This window comes from Fusarium flagelliforme (genome assembly GCF_020744385.1).
Source record: "Fusarium flagelliforme strain FIESC 12 MPI-CAGE-AA-0113 chromosome Unknown B0J16scaffold_1, whole genome shotgun sequence".
Lineage (NCBI taxonomy): Eukaryota > Fungi > Ascomycota > Sordariomycetes > Hypocreales > Nectriaceae > Fusarium > Fusarium flagelliforme.
This window is the reverse complement of record NW_025763503.1, coordinates 2,548,332-2,573,144: the sequence shown is the minus strand read 5'-3', so window position 1 is coordinate 2,573,144 and position 24,813 is coordinate 2,548,332. Positions and strand designations below refer to the sequence as shown.

At 49.1% G+C, this 24,813-nt stretch overlaps 6 protein-coding genes across 6 annotated transcripts; 4 read left to right on the top strand and 2 right to left on the bottom strand.

Annotated features, from left to right (window-relative positions):
- Positions 1-864: 864 nt before the first annotated feature.
- Positions 865-1,908, top strand: B0J16DRAFT_366411 (uncharacterized protein; the record flags this gene model as incomplete). Its single annotated transcript, XM_046130086.1, has 3 exons — positions 865-901; positions 951-1,161; positions 1,209-1,908. The coding sequence occupies 3 exons, from the start codon at positions 865-867 to the stop codon at positions 1,711-1,713; spliced, it is 753 nt and encodes a 250-aa protein (XP_045988806.1). The 3' UTR covers positions 1,714-1,908.
- Positions 1,909-2,036: 128 nt separating this feature from the next.
- Positions 2,037-3,467, top strand: B0J16DRAFT_327618 (60S ribosomal protein L15). The gene is made up of 4 exons (XM_046126121.1): positions 2,037-2,094; positions 2,199-2,290; positions 2,596-2,752; positions 2,811-3,467. Exons 2-4 carry the CDS (start codon positions 2,204-2,206, stop codon positions 3,176-3,178), a joined length of 612 nt encoding a protein of 203 aa, XP_045988805.1. The 5' UTR covers positions 2,037-2,094; positions 2,199-2,203; the 3' UTR covers positions 3,179-3,467.
- A 577-nt stretch (positions 3,468-4,044) lies between these two features.
- On the top strand, positions 4,045-5,695 carry B0J16DRAFT_327616 (P-loop containing nucleoside triphosphate hydrolase protein). Its single transcript, XM_046126120.1, has one exon. The coding sequence runs from the start codon at positions 4,247-4,249 to the stop codon at positions 5,573-5,575; it is 1,329 nt and encodes a 442-aa protein (XP_045988804.1). The 5' UTR covers positions 4,045-4,246; the 3' UTR covers positions 5,576-5,695.
- Positions 5,696-5,705: 10 nt separating this feature from the next.
- On the bottom strand, positions 5,706-9,523 carry B0J16DRAFT_278288 (uncharacterized protein). Its single transcript, XM_046123833.1, has 4 exons — positions 9,292-9,523; positions 9,229-9,241; positions 9,075-9,176; positions 5,706-9,023 (listed from the first exon to the last, which is right to left on the bottom strand). The coding sequence occupies exons 1-4, from the start codon at positions 9,416-9,418 to the stop codon at positions 5,792-5,794; spliced, it is 3,474 nt and encodes a 1,157-aa protein (XP_045988803.1). The 5' UTR covers positions 9,419-9,523; the 3' UTR covers positions 5,706-5,791.
- A 5,133-nt stretch (positions 9,524-14,656) lies between these two features.
- On the top strand, positions 14,657-19,620 carry B0J16DRAFT_14733 (armadillo-type protein). Its single transcript, XM_046121990.1, has 6 exons — positions 14,657-15,136; positions 15,266-15,286; positions 15,421-15,869; positions 16,491-16,662; positions 17,177-17,981; positions 18,033-19,620. The coding sequence occupies exons 1-6, from the start codon at positions 14,885-14,887 to the stop codon at positions 19,391-19,393; spliced, it is 3,060 nt and encodes a 1,019-aa protein (XP_045988802.1). The 5' UTR covers positions 14,657-14,884; the 3' UTR covers positions 19,394-19,620.
- A 555-nt stretch (positions 19,621-20,175) lies between these two features.
- On the bottom strand, positions 20,176-23,144 carry B0J16DRAFT_390976 (Choline/Carnitine o-acyltransferase-domain-containing protein; the record flags this gene model as incomplete). Its single annotated transcript, XM_046131910.1, has 3 exons — positions 20,176-20,625; positions 20,682-22,664; positions 22,715-23,144. The coding sequence occupies 3 exons, from the start codon at positions 23,142-23,144 to the stop codon at positions 20,474-20,476; spliced, it is 2,565 nt and encodes an 854-aa protein (XP_045988801.1). The 3' UTR covers positions 20,176-20,473.
- Positions 23,145-24,813: the final 1,669 nt, after the last annotated feature.

Genomic DNA, 24,813 nt, shown 5'->3' with positions numbered 1-24,813 from the left:
ATCAGGTCCAGAAGAGTCAGAACTTGCTTTTACTGGACTCAAGAAACGGTTATTTGCTTGTGTGTTTAAGTATCGCATTAGGATTCCGGCATTCCCTTTCTATGATTTTTTGGGCGTTTACAGGCAACTCTCTTTCAACACTCGAGAACTACGAGATTGCTCAATAGCTGCTTTCCATTTCGATATCGCTTTGTTCAGGATCAGTGATCCAACGGCCGTTTACGACAGGGAGTAGGGGAAGAAGACAAGAAGACACGGATGGCATGGATATTGCTTTTACAGGTTGAGATTATAGACAGAAAGACCCAAGGGTTTCGCATTTAACGCTGTAACTAATATGCGACGAAAAAGGGACATTGGGAGATATAGCCGGAATCATGTATGACAAAGACTTCGTTTACTATTCATCTGCTTTTTATACGTTTGCTGTTTTCTTTTTTCCCCCTTAGTTGGGTTTGCTTTCGAGGGTTGCGTGCTCGGTTCGAGGCCTGAAAATGAGACTCTGTATGTGATAGATTAAATTGGAGCTCAGGTATCACCCATACATAATCGTTTCCCACAATGAAGCCGCAGATCTGGTTGTGAAGACTGTGTTCCAATAGAGACGAGTGCCTGCCTGTACAGGACGTTGTGTGTGACAGCTGACTTTTAAAAGGAAGGTGTGGGCGACTCTTGGTTTTTGTTAACTTTTTGTAAGAGCGAGGGTGCACCTTCCCTCCAGCCCAGGAGCATGCCGTTCTCTTCCCAAAAACAGACAAGAAATTCTTTCTACACCAAGTTCAACCTATCAATTATCTGAGTCTGAGCATTTTTCTTTCCCGGCAATCTTCTACTAGAAGTTTCACATTCCCTCTGTACCTCAACATGCCTCAAGCACGCAAGAGGAAGACGTCAGCCACCGGTAAGCGCTTCCTCATCCACAACCTTACAGTCAACTAAATATTATATAGAAAACAATGATCCCAAAGATACACCACCGAAGAAAACAGCCCGAGCGCGGAAGCCGGCTGCAACGACGGCGCAACGGAAAGGCAAAGCTGCTGCCAATACCTCCATAACGACAAAGGGAAAGCCACAGCAAGGCAATGAGGCGAAGACGAATATTCAAAAGCAGGCAGATGATCTTATCAAGCTGATTGATGAGGGGATCAAGACACCAACGTATGTGGTTCTTGGTGCTCGCATAATGAACCTGCTAACTCTAATAGCCCTCGGGTCGACCGCAATGCAATCATGAAAGAGTTCCCTTCGGACCTTGCCACTGTTCTACCTTGGATGCACTCTACGCCAGCTTCAGCAAAGAAGACCCCAGACTACTCACAGCTGATGCTGAAGGCACTCGACGATCTGCGTAGCAACGTCGATGCTTATGAAAGATTGGTTAATAAAGATACCGGAATTGAAGTGCCGAATTGGATGCGCTGGAGACAAGATGCTAAAGACTTAGAAGATCTGAGCCTGCGTGGCCTTGACATGGCTAAACAAATTATCAACCACGTTGTCATGCCTCACATGTATGAACTTCCCACCAAGCCTGAAGATACTGAAAGTGGCGTCGAAGAAGTAGCATGGGAGCTCATCGAGGAGGCTCTGCCTGAGACGTCTGACGATGTATGGGGGAAACTTGCTCAAGGTCATTTGAAGGCTTTTACAGAGCTGTTGAAGCTGCTGCCGGAGGAAGTGGAGGAAGAGGAAGTGATTTGTTTGGAATGAGTTATGTGAGCTACGATCTGGGTGTATGGTGCATATTGGAAGTTTACGATGGGGAGTGAGAAAGATTGACTATGTTGATCGTCGATCTATATAATAGAGAGAATATGATGGGATTCAAGTATATCTTTCTTCCAACAAGGCTTCCAACCAATCACGGCACGTTTCTAACGGTAAAGATCTCGAACAGTTCTCAAGCAAAATCACGTGACTTACCTCAGCACAGACCACGTTTCGACGGCAGCCCTGGATGAGTAAGCGGGCTAGCGCATCGCTTAACCCACAGGCCACAATTTTCCACAACGGAAACTGAGTTATCGGTGGTTCTTTTCCTTCTTGAAAATCTTCGACATCCTACTAACCACCAGGACCTCGACCAAGCCGGTATGTGAACCCCCCATTCCCCCTTCAAATTCTCCTCCTTGCAAGCCTTTTGTTTTTCTCCTTCAATTCCTTTCGCTAACCTTTACCGTTTGCCTCGACAACAGCCAAGATGGGTGCCCTCAAGTACGTCGAAGAGCTTCAGAAGAAGAAGCAGTCGGATGTCGTTGCCTTCCTCCTCCGAGTTCGCTGCTGGGAAGTACGTTAAACCACAACAAACACATGCACAAGATTTTTCTCCCCTGTGGACGGCGGTCAACCTGCTCTCGATCTCTTGTTCTCCTCTCGCGTGTTCGAAACAATCGATTTCTGGGTTTCTGTGTGGAATGTTTTTTCAAGACTCCACAATTGGATGAAAATTCTCAGAACGACGAAATCAGCACATTGTCAAACAATGCGTCCGCATGGACACCGATGAAGAGAACTCGAGACGAAGCGGGCTGGTTTAATACCCCGTCTCTGCTATACACTCGTTGAACATTTGCTGAGAGTGCATCAATATAGCTCCGTCAATTGAACGTCATCCACCGCGCCTCTCGTCCTTCCCGTCTGGACAAGGCTCGCCGCCTCGGATACAAGGCCAAGCAGGGCTATGTTATCTACCGCGTCCGTGTCCGCCGTGGTGGCCGCAAGCGCCCTGCTCCTAAGGGTGCCACTTACGGTAGGTTTTCTCTCGAAGCTCCAAAGTGAGGAGTCAGATTCTAACGCACAACCAACAGGCAAGCCCACCAACCACGGTATCAACCAGCTGAAGTACCAGCGATCCCTCAAGGCTACCGCCGAGGAGCGTGTCGGCCGCCGCTGCGCTAACCTCCGAGTCCTCAACTCTTACTGGATCAACCAGGACTCCACCTACAAGTACTACGAGGTCATCCTCGTCGACCCCCAGCACAAGGCCATCCGCATCGACCCCCGCATCAACTGGATCGTCAACCCCGTCCACAAGCACCGCGAGGCTCGTGGCCTTACCGCCACCGGCAAGAAGTCCCGTGGTCTCAACAAGGGTCACCGTTACAACAAGACCAAGGCTGGCCGCAGAAAGACCTGGAAGCGCCACAACACCCTCTCCCTCTGGCGATACCGATAAACAGCTCGCCCCATGCTATGGGTGGCTGGTACGTTTGTTGTTTTCGCATTACGGCTATCTGGTTGTACGCGCGATTTCGATTTGGGAGGGTCTGGTTTTGGCACTGCATGCTTGGACTCTGGGGAGTCGGGAACCTTATTTGGTAGCACAAAAAATGGAATCAAAAGTAATTCCAATTTCATGATTAAGATTAACAATACCTACGGTTTCCTGGCTGAATACTGCTCTCTGAGATGTGATGTGACATTGACTGTGATTTGATGATGCGACATAACATAAACTAAATAATTACTGTAATTGTTTAATGCGCTGGGAGATTTTTCTTCTGGTCTTTTCGGGGCCTTCCTGTTACTGAAATTATTTCTTTCGCTGCCCCTCATATTGGAAAATATTGCACTTTGTGGGGCTAGCTATTCAAGATCCACTCGTAAGCAACAGTCTTCCATTGCAGTTCCTGGCAGTCCATCATTTTCAGGTTCCGTCTGATCAACGGGTACTCCCTGTCTTCTACTCCCCAACGTGAACCTCTTCAGCAGAGATAAAATGCTTCACTGATTATATAAGACATTTGACCACCCTGCTGCAGAAACATCTTCGGCCGTTACAATTCTACTGGGCTAAACCTGAACCTCTACTTACATCGTCATCCAGTTTCTTATCTCTAAAGCATTCATAAAAATTGTAAAATCTTGGTCTTTTCCATCCATAGGGTCTTGGTAAATTCAATTTGGTGGAATTGATATTAGTGTGGCGTTTTGAAATGTGGCTTGACTTCCAACTAATTAAGCGCGTCATGTATCTGTGTTAGCCGCGTCTATTGCAGTCACTTAACGCGTGAAGTGCAACCTACCATCATCAAATAGATCACTAAACTAGAACCATCAGAACACAAGTGTGTTTATTGAATTACGAAGTGTCGGACTCTTGGGCCTTTTCTATTTGAGTTTCTAGTTGGGAGAGAAAACTTAGTAACAGCTGCCTACTCAGCTCCTTACCTCATACCTCTTCTCTCACTTACACTGCACTCTCACTCATACATACACCCATGTCTCATATATCATCGTCCTCATGACAGACCTTCTCCAAATCCTCCCCTCCTTTCCCCTCCGACCTTTCGCAGCTCTCATCCCAACAATTGAGCAAAATGCGCTCTCGACAACAGATCTTCTCACTCTTCATCCTGCCGACATCGCAAAACAAACGCGCCTCCCTATTCTCGATCTCAAGCGCCTCATAGCTGCGATACAAGCTTCTCTCTCCGACGATCTCAGTCCGCAGCAGCCGCTTCTAGAACCTGAACCTGAACCTGATTCTGTACCGGAGAAGAATATTATTAGTACTCTTGATGTTGGTCTTGATGCTGCTTTAAGGGGCGGCGTGCCTGTGGGGGTGGTGACAGAGTTCACTGGTGAGAGCGGCGCTGGAAAGACTCAGGCCTTATTATCTCTCTGTCTAGCCGTTCAACTTCCGCCTCCTCATGGTCTAGGTCGCGAGGCTCTCTACATCTCAACAGAAGCCGCAATGGCAACAAGTCGTCTTGCTCAAATGCTCAAGCATAATCCCATTATACAACAATATGACGAAGATGCTCGCCCTTCACTCGACGCTATCCACAGCGCCGTTACCCCGGACCTGGAAACACAAGACCACATTCTCAATTTCCAAGTCCCAGTTCTATTATCCCGTCACAAGATAGGACTCATCATCCTCGATTCAGTGGCCGCCAACTACCGCGCCGAATTCGAGCGTCAGGGTTCCCACGGCTCTAATATGGCCGCTCGAAGCGCTGAACTCGTCCGTCTTGGTGCTCTTCTCCGCGATCTAGCTCGCAGGCATAACCTTGCCGTAGTGGTAGCTAACCAAGTCGCCGATCGTTTCTCCTCCAGCTCAACACCACGACACGCACCTCCTAGAAGCAGTGGCGCCGTCTACGAGAGTCCCCTTGCTTCACGGAGTATGCCACCCCCTTCATCTACAAACCTCCCCGGCACACCCTCATCATCATTACCTTTCGCTTTACAAGACCCCGAAGGCCCGCCACCGCCTCCGGCATTAATGCTTGATTATCAGCAGCGCTGGTTCACAGGCTGGGGTGACGATCCTCACGCATCTTACTCGCTCAAGACGCCCAGCTTGGGTCTTGTTTGGTCCACGCAGATTGCATGTCGGGTTGCGCTATTCAAGCGACCTGTTTATGGGCGTATAAGGCAAGCTGCGCCGATAACTGCGGAGGATGACTCTGACTTGGCAGCTCCAACGCTAAGAGGATGGCGAAGATGGATGAAGGTTGTCTTTGCGCCACACGCACCCTCAACAGGCCAGGGGCTACATGGAGCAGTTGAGTTCGAGGTCACGATGGGAGGACTAAAGACTGTACAGGCCCAAAAGACGAAGTGATAGCGATATGTTTGTATAAGGAAATGTGGAATAGCGATATGTCTTGTCGCATCTACACAGTTCTTGTCAGGTTATGAGACATTGGTGCAAATGCACATGCACAAATAGATATAAAATAACAATATGATACCTCTCCTAAAAATAACTATGCTGTGTATAAGGTATACAAGTTCCTAAACTCCATTCTTATGCATATCTACACCGTGCAGCCGTCCATTATCTGGGATGGGGAAACTCGTCATCCATCTGGAGTCGTACACCAACGTTCATACTGATAAGCTCCTGCACAAGCAGCTTCGCTGCGTACGGCATCGTCATCTTGGTAACCTCCCTGGTGCTCTTGCATGTGTGACAGTAACCCTTGTAGCCGAATAAACCACATTGCTGGCAAATGTCAATCTCGGTACCATCTGAGCTGATCATAAGTCGTTCCAGCAGAAGCTGAGAAGCACCGTAGGCGATCAGACAATCACGTTCCATTTCTCCCAGACGCAAACCACCGTCTCGCGAACGACCTTCTGTAGGTTGGCGCGTCAAGATTGCTCGGGGACCTCGAGATCGAGAATGCATCTTATCCTGCACCATGTGCTTAAGTCGCTGGTAATAGATGGGCCCGTTGAAGACATAAGCTTCCAAAGGTTCTCCAGTAATACCGGATGTGAAGTAATCCTTGCCTTCCCATGAGAATCCATGGTCGACCAGCACTTGACTCATCTCCTCCAGTGGGTGAGATCTGAAAGCATCACCAAAACCATAATCAGGTCGACCGTGAACAATAGAAGCTTTTCCTGTAAGACACTCGAGCAGCTTGCCGACAGTCATTCGGGAGGGGAAACCGTGAGGGTTCATGATAATGTCAGGGCTCAACCCGCTGTCTGAAAACGGCAAGTCTTCTTGCTCTACGATAATACCCACAACACCCTTTTGACCGTGACGAGACGAGAACTTGTCTCCCAGCTCGGGTCGTCGAGTCTGTCTGGTCTGGACCTTGATGACCGTAGTATCCTTCTCAGTTTGAGAGATCATAACCTTGTCGATATATGCGGGATCTGCGATTCGGTAAGAAACAGACGAGTCGCGGAACTCGCCAGGTCCACGGTCCAGTCCAATGCCAGTACTTGTTTGATCGAGTGGTGTCTCCTTCTTGACCATAGCTTCGCCACTGTTCACCTTATAACCAACAATTGCCAGGCCATCATCGTCCAGAGCCTCGTGCTTAGCGATGCGACGTTTGACCTTGCCTTCGCCTTCGTTCTCAGGATCTCCGATACGTTCTCTGCGTCCGTTGGGGTATTTCTGCAGTTCCGTAGTGTATTTTCTGAAAACTTGGCATCGGCCAAAACCTCTGTCGACTGACGCCTTATTCAGGACCAAAGCATCTTCAATATCATATCCTGAGTACGACATGACAACAACAGTGGCATTTTGACCCGCAGGAAGCTTGTCGTAGCCAATAAGTTGAATCGTCTTGGAGATAACCATAGGTCGCTGAGGATAGACGAGAGTATATAGCAGAGTATCGATACGGTTAAACTGATTATAGGCGATGGCTCCAATGGCTTGTTTACCCATAGCACATTGGTAGGTGTTTCGAGGCGATTGGTTATGGTGAGGGAAAGGAATCAATCCTGCAACGGCTCCCAGGACAGTAAATGGCTCGATTTCCAAGTGAGTGGTACTCTGAGTCACTTGGTGTTCATAAATGGTGATGAGTGCGTCGTTCTCCTCGTTCACATCAAGGTACTCGACAACTCCTCGGTTCAGGAAGTCGTCGAAAGTGGCCTTGCCCATCTGAAGTAGTCGCAAATGCTCGGGCTTAAGCTTCTGCTTACCGTTCTTAACAATGATATAAGGTCGGCAAATTCGTCCTTCATCAGTAGCGATATGAACGGCGTTGAAGTGGGTGTTAATGTTGATACCGACAAAGGGAGAGATCCAGCCTCTTCGACGCATCGTTCTGAACTTTTGAGCAAATCGTTTTGGATATCGAGTCAACGCGAACGGTGTACCGTTCACATGGATAATGTAGCTCCCCTCCCGATGCATCTCAGCACCAGAGAAGTTGCGGATAGGCTCGACACCAGCATCAAGTGTGAAGATCCATCTTTTGACAGGCTCTTCGTCCACATTGGTGGTAATATGAGTCATCAGAGCCAAGTTCTTTACCAAACCACAGGCTTCACCTTCAGGCGTATCTGACGTACAGAGCATACCCCATTGCGATGGTTGAAGCGCACGAGGACCGGAGACCTTTCGTGTTTTCTCGAACTGACTACTGATTCTTGTCATCATACCAAGAGCAGCGATATAACTGAGTCGACTCAGAACATGGGTGACACCCGCTCGGTTCATATTGAAACGTTTGACATTCCAGTTTCCGGTCTGAATGGCGCGATTGATTCCGTAACCAATATTGTTCGCGTGGTTGCTGATCATATTGACAGCATCAAGAGGGACAGCCCTGTTGTTTTTCTTAAGAAACTTATCGATCGACATCTTCACGTTGGTGGTGAATTGCTTGAACAAATCTTCGAACAAAAGTGAGAGAAGTTGACCAGCAAGCTCAAGTCGTTTGTTTCCCACGAAATCTCGGTCATCCACGAGCTTGGGGTTGTGAGCAGCAATAAGAACCCTTCGGGTCATCATAGCCACATAGATAGCCTTTGGATAGAAATCGAGTCCTTCGATGGGTACGTGAGCAATAACCAGGTTGGCCAGAGCATCAAGACCTTCTTCGACGTGGTTACGGCGGACCTGGGGACCGAAGATTCCTCTGCGAGGTGCCATTTTGACTCTGGTTCCAATGTACTCCAAGGCTTGGTGCTGGGTGAAAACACCGACCTTGGTGGCCTCGTCAAAGTTCACAAGGAATTCGTCCTGGTATCGTCCATCGGATCCTGCCACGAGCTGCATGATTTCCATGTCTGACAATCCACCCAGCGCTTTCAAGATGATAACAATAGGAATTCCCTCAACCAAAACGTTGTGTGTGAGGAGAATCCTGTCCTTTTTCAGTGTAACATAGGTTTTCGACTTTCGCTCGTGTGTCGAACTGGTAACCGAGGCTGAAATAATGTTGTTCTTCTCGTCCGCTTCGACAATGATACGGTTCTTGCTCAGCTGCTCCTGGATAAGAATGACCTTTTCTGTTCCACCAATAATGAAATAACCACCAGGATCGAGCGGGCATTCGTTCATCTCCTCCATCTGTGTATTGTTCGCATTGGCAAGGCGGCATATGGAACTCTTAAGCATGACTGGCATACGTCCGAGGGGCACGTTCTTACGTACGATCCTCTGCTTGTCTCGGATGTATTGAATATCGACGGAAATTGGTGCAGCATATGTCATATCTCGTAAACGACACTCCATGGGAGTGACTTCGGTGTGTGATTTTGCATCTTGCCAATCTTGACGCCGGGGCTTGTCGACTCGAATGTCTGTGAACCTGTACAGGCGGTCAGTATGATGATTTCGAGTAACTCTTTAGAGGACATACTCAAGCCAAAAGTTGCTGTCTACTTCGCTTCTGATCGTTCGGTTGGCGCGTACAATGTCCTTGATCTCCTGCTCGACGAAGAAGTTGTATGAGTCAATGTGCCTAGATATTTAGTCAGTAACTGCAGGGACAAAAACCTGTCACTTAGACATACTGCTTGACAAGACCTGGAGAGAAAATTAGTGACGAGACTCGTAGACCGGATCGGCATTCTTACCCTTGACTTTGAGGAAGGCGGGCAAGAGCTGGAACTTGTCTTCCTTTGTAGAAATAGGATCTGTAAGCTTCTTGCCATTGTAGAATGGCTCTAGGAGAGCCTCGAAGCCATCGTCGACCGTAGGCATCTTGAATGTCACCTAAGAGCGCGCATCTACAACGGAAGATTCGGGGCGTGTTTGTGTTGGCGCGGAATGACTACTTTTTTTCTGCGGCAGCTTGCGATAACTACTAAGCTTTCGCAAAAAGTTCTTGCCCCGCGGTCATAGGTGGAGCCGACTCGGTCTGTTGTGCCACGGTGGGGGACGAGCGCGCTGTGATAAGATAAGGATCACGTGTGTCTTTGCGACTCAAGGTAGAGGATACACCTGAAAGCCATACTGTTGCTCAACATTGGTCAATGTATTATAGCAAGTTACGGGAAATATAGAACTGTTAAAATCATGAAACAGGTCTTAGGTGCTTTTCTCGTTTTCCAATCGTTCGTTGACCACTCCATGTATAAACGGAGACAATCATCCAAGTAGGTAGTTGAGCTTACCCTGTGGCTGTGGTGAAACTATACATAAACGTCGAACTCAATGTCCTGTTTATTTACCCTGACAGTCAACGTTCGGGTGACTATAATTACAGTGATACTTATTGCTACATCTAAGTTTAAAACCACTCACTTGAAGCAAAGGTCAATGAGTTTAAGGCAAATGTCGTTCACAGGTCCAGTCATGATGGCTGGAGAAGAAAGTCATTGAGAGCAGCACCCATATTCCGAGATACCAAGCATGAACAAATCATGTTCATTGAATGGCTGTACGGTTATAATACAATTTCCTTAACCTAGTAGTACAGGCTCTATCACCACATTGGATGTTGAAATGACCAACGTATTGCGTGAGTGACTCACGTAGTATCCACGACCCTCTGACAATACAGTAGTTTGAACTTGATGTTAGGTATGCCACGAAAACCGTCTTGTTTGGGTGGTGAGCCCATTGCAAAAGGGTTTAATAGTCATTTCACATACACAGCAATTGCAGTATCATGGGTGAAACTCTCACTGATATGCAGCGGTCACAGCGGGATGAACCACCAACATCATTCTTGGCGCTGGCAATTAGTCCCTACGGCAAGTTGATCGGACCCTGACTCCTCGAGTTGAGAGGTAGCGAGGTGGGACGGCAAGGCGACTAGGTAGCTTGATGGACCACTTGTAGCGGCAGGAGATAAAAGTCGGTGAAGGGGAGTCTTCTTCACTGTGAGGGGAAGTCGAGCGAATACCTGCCAGAAGAACAAACAGCAGCAGCAAGTGGTGGTGGATTTTGGCGTGTCTCGTGGATGCTGTTAGTTAAGTTCGTATAGTTAACTACTGCTATTTATCCATTGTTAGGTTGATCTCAGACGAGGTCTTTTGTTAGAAGCGTCTGAGCTTGAGCAGGATGTATGGAATAGCTGACTGTCGGAGTCGGCTACAAGTAGCAAGGCCTAGAGAAATGATCAGGTTACGACTTTAATTATGCAACGCTGGGAATTGTTCGCAATTGCGTAGGAACGGTTCCTGATAAAGACACTTGCAACTCTGTAAATCACAACCTACCGACAGTGACTAAACTACGGCAGTACTAGTAGTAGACTACCTTTATGTGTAACAGTGTGGTCGAGGTGGATCTCGGACCAACCAAGCGGAGGGTTTTGTGATACCCCCAGCATCGATTTCAAACCAATGCTCCCATGATTTTTCAGGTTTTACCATGGTATAGAAAGCTAATTGGCTTGCACGCCAGCGACAGTTTGAAGGTGCTACCGCGGAGGTCAAAGGGAAACATGACGCCAGGTGCAATACAGACCAAGGTTATGGCGGTCCAGCGATCGGTTCCTGATCAGGCTCCATCAAGCAACGATGCGAAACCAGCATAGGGTCACGCTCCATCAGGCTGGGTCCTCACGGGCAGTTGTGATGAGCTCTGTAGCCTGGGTTAAGGCTGAGTCGAACGAGCGTAAGCCCGTGAAGCCCCGCGTGGATGAAGTTTCGAAAGCGGTGAACGAAACTAACAACCATGATCGTCATGTGTCAAGTGTTCGTGGCGGATGGCTGGGGGCCCAAGGCACATCTGTTGTTGTAAACAAAGTGGCGATGCCTATGGACGTTCAGTCTGTGACGAAATCGTGGGCCTGTTAGGTTGAACAAGCTCCTACGCCTGGGCGTTCCTGGTCGATGCATCAAGGGCAATCTGGGGACGTGTTAGTTTGACTTCTGCAGTTCAATATGGGTTTTTGGGTGACGTGCAGGAAGGATAACAGCACTAACCAATCGGCGGCGTAGATTGAAAGTGACTGGGATGTGCGCTTGGTCCACGTCTTGCGTGCCTCTGGAGGACAAGGGTCCTGAGAGATATCAATCGCTTCCACTTCCCTTGGAGGAGCGCGGTCCGTTGATGCTCATGTCTTGGTTGTTCAAGATCTCATCATACCCACACCTGCTCTGCCTGACAATGAGTGGGCACCCGTTACGTACCTATGTATCTTGTGACGAGCTTAGAGGAATTGTCAAGTCGTAAGCTTGGAATACCCAGGCAATGGCGGCTCACTAGGTATAATCTTTTCGATGAGCGAATTGATGGCAGATGGACCCATCTCAATCGAAGAGAAGGAACCCAAGGCACGACATAAGCTAGATACCCACTGACAGGCGTAATCTGAAGTCTGTAGCTTCCTGTTGTGGGGGGAGAAGCTGAAATGTAGGATCCAATAGCATCTGCGACTATCTCACCTTCCTTCCCTGCATGTCTCACAGCTTGTAATTCGTTCTTGCCTCCATTAGCTCAGGATATCAACGAGTTACGATTTAGTGCGACACTTGCAGAGGTCAGGAGGGATAAAAACTCCGGTAAACATTCACGGCTAAACAAGCCTGGAAAGAAAGATAGCGACCTCGACTGCTTCTCCATCGAAGTAGGTAAGGTAAGCTACCAAAGCCAGGGACCACCTATGATGCATACCTGCCTAGGTAGGTACCTAGGTAGGTAGCTAATCCCTGCAGCCCTCCATGCTCTGTCAAGCTGCGCTCTCATGCAAGATTCGACCCGAAGTTGTCATCCATATCTTTGACACCGGATAAAACGATTCATCTACAGATGGTATCATACGAACAGAGACAACTGGGAAGGAATAGCCAGAATTGATGTTAATGTCTCAACATACGATAGGCCTCAGCACATAGTCTGGTCTTGTACCACGTTTTTTTAATGCCATAACCCACCTTGGAAGATATTATGTGGATTCGGACGAGAATAGTCCGAAGTGTTTCTTACTATGGTGTCAAGATATCGGGCCTTGTCTTGAGCACAAGCTTCTCGTAGAAGACTGCGACCTTACTATGAATTGAACCCTTTATTCAGTTTATTCTGGAACGAAGCTGGCAGACCAATAACGCACCACTATTGCTAGCTAGTCGATGTGCCTAGCCGTTGAGCGAAGTGGACATTGTATCCATCCATCCATCCCTCCGTCCCGTCCCCTGGCAGCTGGAGAGTTGGCTTTCTATGGTGCCTGATTTGGGTTCCACTGATGGTCTTGTTAGTGGTTCTCTTGGGCGCGGATGGATCACAGCTACGTCTGCAGCTATTCTTGTAAAAGTTTCATGTGTCTTGATTGTGTTCATACCCGTAACTACAGTACGACGCTGGCGTTGTTGAATTCAAGGTTGCGGGTTGGCTGAGATGCATATCTACTGTAGTCTGGACCTCGTGAAGAGCTTCAACCCATGTCGAGCGAGATAGCCCCTGGCCAAATGACTCTTGTCAAATACTTTGATATTGGCAATGAGGTCTGTTTATATGTTTCACATGTGCTGTCAATCTCTGATACACAAGCTTTGTTGTAAAGAAGGAAACTTTATATTCCCCAAATAATTGAAACCTTGCTCGTTCCCTGCAGTTCTTTACCGTTTCTGGGGGTGTGTCCTCGTTCATGCTTCATCCTGGACCTGTAACTGAACCCTGCGTCTCGGTGCTTCAACGACTTGCCTTTTACTGTCTGTTAGGCCCTGTCTCGTGTCCACAGCTCCCCACGTCTGACGCCGACCTTCAAAGCCGAGCGCCAAACAGCCCGCCTTAGGCCAGGTTCCCATTCTTCTAGTGAGGTCCCATCACCGACTGGACACTTTTTTCTTCTTCTCTTCTACTATCAACCTATCCTTACTCTTCTATCCATCGATCGCATCTCGCTCCGTCCCTCCCTTTCCTCCAGACCAGCCTGTCGCTCCTGGCTTTCCAGGGCGCGCTGTAAGAGAGAGAAAGCGTGTAAACCATCCCATCCGTTGTACGATACCAGATTCCAGCTACCTACTCGCTATATTCCGCTCTTATTACCACCTAAGCAAGACACGCGCCAAGTGTCCGTCCGTTGTACATCCGATTGTTTACTCCCACCCACGCACTGAGCGTCATTTAGAGTCCAGGTTGGTTCATCCTTTTTGTCCAGAGCTTCCGTCTCTGGTTCGTCGAGGCATCTCAAGGAAGGAAGCAACTGTACCTCATTCTCCCCACCCTCTCGTCATTCTCGTACCTGCCCTCTCCAGCTTCCATACAAGGTCCTCCCATCTCTAGGCGCGTCGCCTAGGTACCTTTTCATAGCATGAATGTACTATCGAATATTGGTAATCTGTTCTTGTCTGTCTCTCCTATCCAGTCGGGTTATGTCGTCAACTCTCTTTTTCGGCCAAGGGTAGCATAGCGCGGCGAAGACAAACACCTACGCATCCCGACCATCCACCGACATAGCGCAGTCTGGTATTCGTCCAGTCCATCCATACATTTGGCAGATGCCCATTCACATCGCGGCACGGCACGCCTACTGGATATAGATCGCACGCCCATGCTACCTTAATTCCGAAGAGATGATGACCCAGACGAGTCCTCGCAGCATGTCGCCAGAAGATAGAAGAAGACAGCCAGGAACAGAGTATCAAGATGAGGATGCTCTTCCTTTTCCGTAACCATACATACTAGCACCGTTGTCGTCCTCAATAACACCATCTCCCTCACCACCCTACTGTTTCACTATTGGTGCTATTCCTAGTTGCACCATCCCGAATCCAATACTTCAACCTCTGAGCTCTACTCTTCTCCAGGTCCACGAGAAAGTCGCTGTGGTTCGTGTGGCTTGAAGCTTCATCATCCCTTCCAAGTCAACTCATCTCCCTCCATTCTAAATGTCCTACCTTTCCTTATGTGTTCTGTATACAGTACGGATACAGTCACATGCTACCTATCATCACCCTGCTCGAGTCCACAGGCCATTTCAGTTCTAGTCGAGGTGTACCAACTCAGCGCCCACGAACCCCCTGGACTACCTGTAGGAACCCAGTCTCAAAGGACACCCCCCATTTCCAGGGCCATATCCACACTGACCACGTCCACCCCGCCTCTCAACAACGTTCCATCCATCGCCTTCGGCTCTTTTTGCTCTTCCTCTGCCTCATCTTACATCTTATACAGTCGCGTTTGCTAATACTTGTCTGTTTCTCTCATGTCTTTAGTGTCATAGACAGAGACCGCTTGCCAATTCGGCGTGTACTATCTTGTATCTATTAGCCTGCTATGGACGAACTGCGCTTTCGCTCCCAGCAGTCCCCGCGGGGAAACGACCCGGCCATGCATTCGTTTGTCTCACCTCCACGAAATGCCTCCAGAATGCCGGCTCCCCAAGCCCAAGCCCAAGCCAACCCTCACGTCGGAGCTCACGACCATCGATCTGGCCTTCCCCGCCGCTTCACCACCGATTCCGGTCGAGTCCCGACACTATCTACCTTGGGTGCTCAACGAGTACCAGAGCCTTCCCAGGATTATAATGTGAGTAGTCAAGATATTGCAGATTTGCCGCCTGTTTGGCGCCTCGAGGCTTCCTGTGACTTGGTTTCGTGTCAAGATATTTGGTCGCCAACATGTAGTAATGACAAATGCTGATATAATGGTTTATAGGCGATGCAGAAGGTGCAATTGGTATGTCATGGAATCGCTTTCCTGTCCTCCGTCACATAATCCACCGAACGTATCCCATGTGCAATAACACCGATGTCCGAGCGATGCGAAACCTACCGACATGAAATCTGATTATTGACTAATGGCAAACGTAGATTGAGAAGAAGAAGATGGAGTACGAGCGAATCAGAGAACAAAGGCGGCGTTTTGAGCTCGAGATGCAAAAGTTGGACCAGCAACAGCGACGAGAGGCTTTGGAGCTTGCTCAGATGGAGGAGGAAGTGGGTAGAATGGGTGGCCACCAATCTGAACCTACAACACCCCCAGAATACCGCGACAACTCTGGGTTCCCTACATTTCTGTCACGGCCGAGTCGATATTCCATGTCCAGCTTGACCTCCCCTCCAGGTCTCTTCAACCGCCCCGTCCGATCCGGTTCTCAGCTCGCCTCTCCCCAATCTGGTATCAGACAAGCGCGATACGGCTTTGACGACACCACAACCCAAATGCCTTCGCGCTCTGTCCCAACTACACGTCGAAATAGTGACGACGAAAAGGAGGAGGCCGTTCGACAGGACCCTAGTAGTCATCGTTCGGGCAACGCGTAAGTGAACAAGTTGCTGTCGTATGCATTTGCATTTCGTGAGCCCGCATCTTTCCAAGCGGTAATTGCGGTTGGACCTCTGAAGTCAGGCGGCCCAGAAGAGTCTCATCACCGAGTTGGCCTAGAGACGTAAATCGTTGCGATCTAGGATTTTGGTCCTTAATTCAGGTTGCAGACAACCATAACAGATCGAACGCTGTTATAGCGAACGGTCGATTTGAAAACCGGGCATGCGGACTCTTCTAAGCTTTATGACTTTTCTCTACCCAGTGGGGAAAGGAGCCGAAGGCAGTGAATCACTCTCGAACTCAGCTCTTGAGGATATAAAAGCTTCTAGTTGAACCTCTGCTTGAGTCCTAACCAACACTTCTTTCACTCAACAACACTTCTCATAATAACACTTCTCATAACAACACTTCTCATTCAAGCCACCTTTTCCCTTTCCCAATTGCTTCACTGAAAAAGAAAAGAACTTCGAAAAGAGCCTTTTCGTTAGCATCAGTTCAGATTTGATTACTGTATTGCAGTATCGAGCACGCCTTCGCCACTCACTTATACCAATTGCCCAGAAGTTTTTCTACAAAGCATTCAAACAAAGCTAATCATGTCTTCCAACGATAGCATCAACCGTTACTCGATGCCTGTGACCCGTTCGCGTACCGGATTGTACGACGTCGGTCTCGATCAGACGAACACTACCCGTTTCCTCTTTGGCGACGAGGATTCAAATGCACTGGCCCACAGTGTTCCTGACGAAAACTTCCCGACTCTTGTTCGTCGTGATGATCAGATGGTGAGTTCAGTTTTTCATCTTATCTGTAATTTTCATCCTAAACAATCCTCACGTGGCCATTCGCGAAAAAACTGGCACCGCGAGTGCTGGGAGGAGACTGTCTTTCGGAATTTCATACAGCTTCTCTAAGTGCAAGACTCACAACTGAGCTCCACATTTCCCCCGAGGTGCATCTTCACCTGAGCCTCTCCCCTTACCATTGACCTATTGCGTTTTCACCATTTAACTTTTTGTGCACAATCCTATTCTGCCTACCTGGTCAATCTGTATTCTTTGTCCTTTTATCATTGGGCGACTGCGCAACAATATTCTGAGCCCCTGTTCGTACCCTCGAGCGCCCCACCTTAGAATCTATGTTGCTGCTATTGTTGCTTCATTGTCTGAACAGCAACCCTACGCTCAGTTCTCTGCATCCTCGGCCGCTTTGGACCTTGCCCTACCCCCTTCTCCTCAACCCGAAGCGACATCTTCTTCTATATCTTGGACCCATTTTGCTAACCATCGCCGCGCTCAGCAGAGTCTCTCTTCTATCAACGGAAGCTCCAACATTGTGAGCGATCTTGTTGGCCTTGCCTCTCGACCAGCTTCCCTCCGTCACTCCATTGACCTCAAGTACATCTCCGAGAACGCTATCGAAAGTGGTTCTATCATGTCCTCCGCTGGCAACGGCAACATGGCCACGCCTCCCAAGCTCCAGAGCTCGTTCTCTTCCAACGATGTTCCGACTGTCAAGAGCCCAGGAGGGTCATCTTCAAAGGCCAACACTCACGCTCAGCAGCATTTCCACAACCACAATGCTAGCCTTGGCCGCATTCCTGCTGGCGCCGTTCATCGTGGTCACAGTCGCGAACTTTCTTCAGACAACACTGCTGTTAGCCGCGAGCAGCCTTCCTATCCCTCCATCCAGTCTGCTCTGCAGGCCAGTGCTGCTCCCTTTGGGCCTAGCAACACAGCTCCTGCCCCAACATCTGTGGGCAACAACACTCCAGGTGGCGCTTCTACCATGGGCAACAACTTCAACAACAGCGGGTTTTACCCCATGAACGGCTATGGTGTTCCACAGGGCGTTCCTCAGGGCGTTCCTCAGGGTGCTATTCCTCAAAACCACCCTCAGGGTGCTACCCACCAGCCCGGTGCCTACAATGTGAATATGCTTGCGAATAGTATGCAGCAGATGAACATGAATGGTGTCAATGGTGGTAGCATGTACCAGCCCCAGAACTACAACGGGTACAATGCTGGTCACTATAGTCAGGGCAACCAGCCTCGCGACAGCCAGGCCCGCGTCATGCAACATCGACGACAGCTTGACAACGAAGGTTAGTGATTTTTGGATTGACTATGCATACTTTGTACTGATTTCTTCATAGCGATGTCCCGCTACCAGAACGTGTCCCTCGAATCCTTCCAGGGTCAAATCTACGATCTTTGTAAGGACCAGCATGGCTGTCGCTACCTCCAAAAGAAGCTCGAGGAGCGCAATCCCGACCAGGTTCACATGATTTGGAACGAAACCAACAAGCACGTCATTGAGCTCATGACGGACCCGTTTGGTAATTATTTGTGCCAAAAGCTCCTTGAGTATTGCAATGACGACGAGAGAACTACTTTGATTCAAAACGCTTCGCAGGATATGGTCCGCATTGCGCTCAACCAACACGGCACACGCGCGCTCCAGAAGATGATCGAGTATGTGAACACTCCTCAGCAGATTCACATCATTATCGAGGCTCTTCGTTTCCAAGTCGTCGAGCTCATTCAGGACCTCAACGGCAACCATGTCATTCAGAAGTGCCTCAACAAACTTGGTTCCCTTGACGCCCAGTTCATCTTTGATGCTGTTGGCAACCACTGCGTCGCGGTCGGCACTCACCGACATGGCTGCTGTGTTCTTCAGCGCTGTATCGACCATGCATCAGGCGATCAAAAGCTTTGGCTCATTCAGCGCATCACCGAGCATGCGCGAATCCTTGTTCAGGATCCCTTCGGCAACTACGTCGTTCAGTATATCATTGACTTGAACGAGCCTCTCTTTACTGAGCCCATCGTCCAGACTTTTAAAGACTGCATCACCCAGTTGTCTCGACACAAGTTCAGTTCCAACGTCATCGAGAAGTGCCTGCGCTGCTCTTTGCCTCCCTCCAGGGATCTTATTGTGGATGAGCTTCTACGTGGCCAGGAGATGGAACGCCTTCTTCGCGACTCTTTCGCCAACTATGTCATCCAGACAGCTCTAGAGTATGCTACCCCTCCTTACAAGTACCGCCTTGTGGAAGCAATTCGCCCAATCTTGCCCCAGATCAGGACCACTCCCTACGGTCGTCGTATTCAAGCTAAGATCTCGGCCTTCGACAACCGTGGCAGCGCTGCATCCAGCGGCCAAGTGACACCAGCCGATAACACACAGGGTCAGATCCCTCTGCGGGCTGCTCACTCTCGTGGTATCTCCGGGAACGGACCTATTCTGCAGGGCAACGGTATTCCTCCCAACGGTCCCATGCCCGCCATGCGCCAAAACATGCCTGTCTATTCCCCCAACCCAGCCATGAACGGCCAGGCTCCTACTGCCGGTGTACCTGTTCAACAACCTCACTATGGACAGGCTCCTGGCAACTTTACCCCCAACTCTGCTTCCAACGGCGCTGCTAAGGGCAATGTCGGCCCTGATACTCCTGCCACTGGTAACACCAATGGCAGTGCGGGCAACACCGGGGATGCTAAGTGGGTTTAGACCGACAAGTCTGAAAATTAACCCGCTTGTACAGTGACGCTCATGACGGTCTTCAGTGGTACCGTGGTGTTGACACCACTATGATTCACGATTTTCCTTTGATCTGTCTCAGAAACTAAGCCAAAAGGGCGCAGGCCCAATTCGATCGATTGACACGACATCCGCCAGAGTTGGTCGTGTGTAACATTATCAAAAGGGCGCTACAGGACAGCCGCTTATCCTGACGTCTTCACTCTGGTATGCTTTGCTTGGGAAGAACGGCAGCGTATATAAAAGAGCAGACATCACGATTTGGGCGTGTACATGTATTTGGATCGCTACGATCACAATCCTCGGCATAGACGATTTTATCCTATTCGGCTTTTGTTTTTCCACTAGCTATTTGCGCTTTCGACTAGGGGCAACGATTCATGTTTGGGTTGTATGATTTCAGGGACTACTGATTTATTGCTTTCTATATGGGGCATGAGAGATCCTTGTGGGTTGGCCGGCAGACTGGCCTAGAATGAGAGAGGGAGAGAACGCCCAAGCCTGTATCTAGACTAGGTCTTTGAAATTCAGGGTTCCTTATTATACTTGTAGCTTCCGGCATGTGATGTACACGAATTATAATGTGCGATGATATGTGAATAGCTAGCCAAAATATTTGACTACCTAGGCTTCACCATGCTATCGCATGGCCAAAAGCTCACAAGTCATCGTAACATGGACGAATGAGAGCGGAAATCTATCCCTTTCTCGCGTATAAGCTCCGACGATGTTGGATCAGTAGCCGTATCATTCAATGGTCTATACCAAAGTGGTAAGTAAAGGCGAAAGCACAGTTGGGTTTGTCTATTCAGGTGTTACTTGCTCCATCTCTTGTATATCTTTCAACTCGCAAACCTGCAGAATCAACCTGTGCCCAATCGATAGAATGAAGTCACCACTCAAGACACACGAATTCGCTCTGAGCACCAAGGAAATTGCACATTCGCCATATTCGAAAGTTCTACCTATCCTGATATAACACATGAGCCCCTATAACTCCATGCACTATCCATGAACACGCTATGCTATGAAATATGTATGATTTGATGCTTAATAATCACTCAATCTCAACTTCTTTCCAATGTCGCGACGACGAGCTTGTGCGGCGGCAGCTCTGTCTGAGGTGCGATTATCGGTCGATTCAAAGTGCTCGCTGCGAGCCTTGAGGGCTTGCAACAGCATGCCAGCATCGAAAAAGCCATCTGAATGTCATGTTAGTAAACTGTCTGCAAGACATTTCAAAAATGGGGAAACTTACATCCGCCCATTTCATCATCTTCACTAAAGGTACTGCTCTCATTTGTTGGTGACGTGGTACCAGTGGCTGATCGCAGGCTTTCAACTGCAGTAATAGGCCGTCCTCGAGATTTGATGCGATTGAGAAGCTTGGGACGTTCTGCTTCCACCTCACGAGCACGACTTGCTTTTCCAATAGACATCTTACGGTTACCGGCGCGAAGGACACGGCGGATCTCGAGGAGATAACTCTCGAAAGTGTCGACAAATCGTTTTGTCTGACGATGTTTGCTAGCAACGCAAATAGCAAGTCCCTCATCCTTGATAATGTACCCAATACCAAATCCGTCTCCCGACGTGGGACCGAAGCCGAATTGGCGAAGGGCGGGATTGCCACAGTTAGAAGTCGAAAGGATAGTGTTATTAAGCTTATCCCATCCAGCATCGGAAAACAGAGCTGGGAGAGGGGCTTGGTCTCGTGATCTAGAGTTGACGCTGTAGCCACGATCCCGCGTGGGCCTCACCTCGACGCCATCAACAGGATGGTGTGAATCCTGCGCAGGGCTGCCAATAGATGTTCCGGCCTGGTCGGAGTACTCATCACCCGGGCTAGAGTAGCCGTTGCTGTAATCAAGGTCGTCTTCCAAGCTTCTCTGCCAGACGGAGAACAAAGCGTATAGGTGTCGGTCACAGCCCTCGGCCTTTGCGCATTGCCGGGTGTTCGCGGTATGCTTCTGGCAAGCCTTCCTCAGCGCCTCAATTTTGGCTTCAGCAGGGTTCTCAGCCCAAAAAGTCTGGACAAAATCGACCACTTCTTCTGAGACCGTCCTGATTGCTTCTGTTCGGCCATGCAAGAACATCTTGGTCATGGCGGGCTCATAAGTACACTCCACACGGCCATAGAGCCCATAGTAGGCGGCCTGAAAAGCCATCTGAACAAAAGCATCCGGCGAAAATCCCATCGATGTGATAAAGTTCTTGCCATAGTGGCTAAAGTCCAATGTTTGGAACTCGTTCTGCTCAATCAAATCGGCCAAACGGGTCTCGGCGAAGCGAACAGCAACACTGAGTTCAGGAATCATGTCCCATTCCAACTTTCGCGGGGTAACGCTGACATCGCCAAAACTCTCGGGATCGCGCTTAGATGGGTCGGGGCTAGAAGAGGCCCAGAGTGAAGGGGCCATACCGTTGATGGTGCGGGCGAATCGAAGAATAGTGTCGGTATAAACGTCACTGGCGAATCGCAGAACTGTATGGCCGTCGACACCAGTGTGTTCGAAGTTGATGCCAGCACTTCCGTTCTTGCACACAATAATCTGGAGTTTATCGTACCACCGGTTTGTGCAAGTGCCAATCTGAACGCCCTTCTCAATCTCGCTCGTACCGCAAAGCATGTTTTGGCAGAGCGCTGCAGCATCAGCAGGCTCGGCGTAGTCCAAGCAAAGAACGAAGAGAGCTGTGTCCACGATTCCCAGAGAATCAGCATTGTTGGAGCCTGGCTCACTGGTCAGAACATCTCGCAGGCCCGACCAGACCTTGCGGTTCTCAGTGCTCAGTACTCCCAGTGCCCCCTTTGCAGCATCCTGGATCGGAATTTGAGTCGCATCATCAACGATAGTTTGGAGATTTAAGGTGATATCCTTTTCGCTCATGATAACATCCGAATTATCGTCCAGTACGTCAAACCAGTAGAATTGGCCGTGGCACATGACGACAATGTGTTTCGATTCAGGATCTTGTTCGATTTGACAACCTTCCTCGGTGGGTACTCTAGCAGTTCCAAACAGCCTTGAGAACTGATACATGCAAAGAGGAGTCCCTTTGACCTTGTCTGGAGCAAGCTCTTCCTTGCGTACGGCACGGACAAATTCAAGTGATGAGACAACCAAAGAGGCGGCACGAGTGACCTGATCGTTGCGAGCGGGGGTCGGATCATCCTCCAGGAGGAAGAAGGGGTTCAGGTTGAGAACAACAGGATTGTCGAAATTGAGGTAAGAGTCGTACCCTGTGGATGTTAGTACATGGTTGTCAGAAGGGCTTGGTGTCACTACTTACAGAACTGTTCGATATAGCTTGTCTTTCCCTGGGCGTATGTCTTCAACTTCTCCTGCAGCTCGGGGCCATCACTTTTTAGGAACTCTTTTACCGCATACTGTGTCTGTGCATGCTCCCGCGCTGTTTGCAGCGGCTTTAGAGCCTCCAGGTACTTCTTACAGCTGGATTCTAGCTCGGGAATGGGCAGTTTTGGCAGTTTGTCTTGGCCTGCGAAGGTGGTTCCACCATCCTTCCTTGACTCACTGGCCATTGGATAGCGTTTGTAGTCGCCGTTGAGTCTTGGGGGAGAATTCCGTCGTGGTTGAGATAGCTCAGGGATGTCAGGCAGAGTCCGAGGAACAGTAACGCCTGCAGATGTGGGTGCAGAAGATGGGTCAGAGAGCCTCTCTCCAAGAGACTGGGGAGGAGTGAACGTCCGGACTTGAGTCATAGTGTTAGTAGGTAATGTTGGAAATCGAGTCTAGGCGTAGATGGGTGACACGCTTGTGCTAACGTTGAGTCCGCGAAGGGCGGTTCGGTAGAAATAGTGACAGTCTTGTTGAGGGTAATGGTATGGCATAGATAAGATTATTTTAAATGGGAAGAGATAAATGATTGATAACAAAGGCCAAGGCAACCCGAATGAGAGGGCATATGGCTCTGATATAAGCCGAGTATTGTGACCTCGCTGACTTAGACAAGAGTCAAGTGGACCCTCCACGCACCCCATAGTGTACACACCTTCTGCAACGCACTTCACCCTCTCTGTATGTAGTTGATTGGGGTAGCCGAGACTCCGGTAAAGAACCTGGGGTCAGGACAGCCGGGAGACATGATAGGGCAGAAGGGCTAAGTACAGGAGTTGGCAATGGTGAAACTTTTCCGCAAGCCCGATACAATGCACTCGATGCCGAACCGTGGGTTCAAGGAACGTTCAGGTAGAATAGGCCAGGCACAGTAACTTACCGAGAGTGAGATACGAGGTTTGATTCAAGAAAGCGAGAAATCGCCGAGTAACGAGGGCCGGTAAGACTGGAGTCGGTGCCGAATCTAGAGACCGTAACGTGATGGTTATAAGAGGATACGGCTACCATGATATGGATGAGGCTTTCCAGTAACGCACCTTTAAAGAATAACCGAGCGGCGTGCAGAAGCGAAGCAGGTGCAGTGCTACGTAATAGGCCAGAGGCGCGAACCGTTCGCCACAAAGTCTTATCCGATCTAAGTGTTTGGGGTACCGTTACGGACGATTCCCGAACATAGAGAGTATTGAAACTAGAATTCGGACGACAGGATGTTCAGAATACGGTTGCGAGCCGCAGCCGTGACGACAAGGAGAATTGATAGACCCAAGCCTAGAGCCAAGAGGATCCACTCTTGAAGCAGTTTGGGGTATATCGAGTGCTTTTGAGTGGCCGGATATTGTAAATCATCAATGCTACCGCCCAAGCCGTAACGGAGACTGCCCGGCAAAGTCTCCTACACCAAAACCCCAAACCCCAGATTCTAGCCTGCAACCAAAGGTGAGGGGTCATTTCACGTGGCAAAACAGCATCCTTGCAGTCTGACTGTATCTCTTTTGACCCGTAGGCATCCTCAAGCTTTCAAAAAGAAAAGATCGAGTGTCACCGTCTAACCGGTCTGGCGACTTTCATGTGCAGCTTGAAGCTGGTTTATGGTTCGTGGAGGGGACGGCCCATACCATAAGCATCATGTGCCACAATCGAAGTCTGGGCTGACGGTGGCAGCCAGGCACGTTCTTTGATCATTTCTTTCTTATTCGAGCAATATAAAAGTTGATATGCTTTGCGTGCAGGAAATATTCTGCTTGCGTTAGAGATGCTAGAATACTTGAAATATTTCAGTCGTTAGATTTTATCTGTAGCAGTATATCCCTTTTCGGCGGTATTATCGTGAACAAGACATTTTGAGTGCTTGAAGGCATGCCAACTAGCTGCCTAAAAGTAGAAATTGTGATGTCTTTAGGTTGGTGGCCTGGGCACATGTCATAAGCAAATGACAAGCCAGAATAGGATCAGTAGACAGACAGCTCTGGTCTCTTGGCATTTCCGAGGTTCAAAGGAGCCGGTTGTTGACTGGTCCTGTAGCGAAGAACAAAT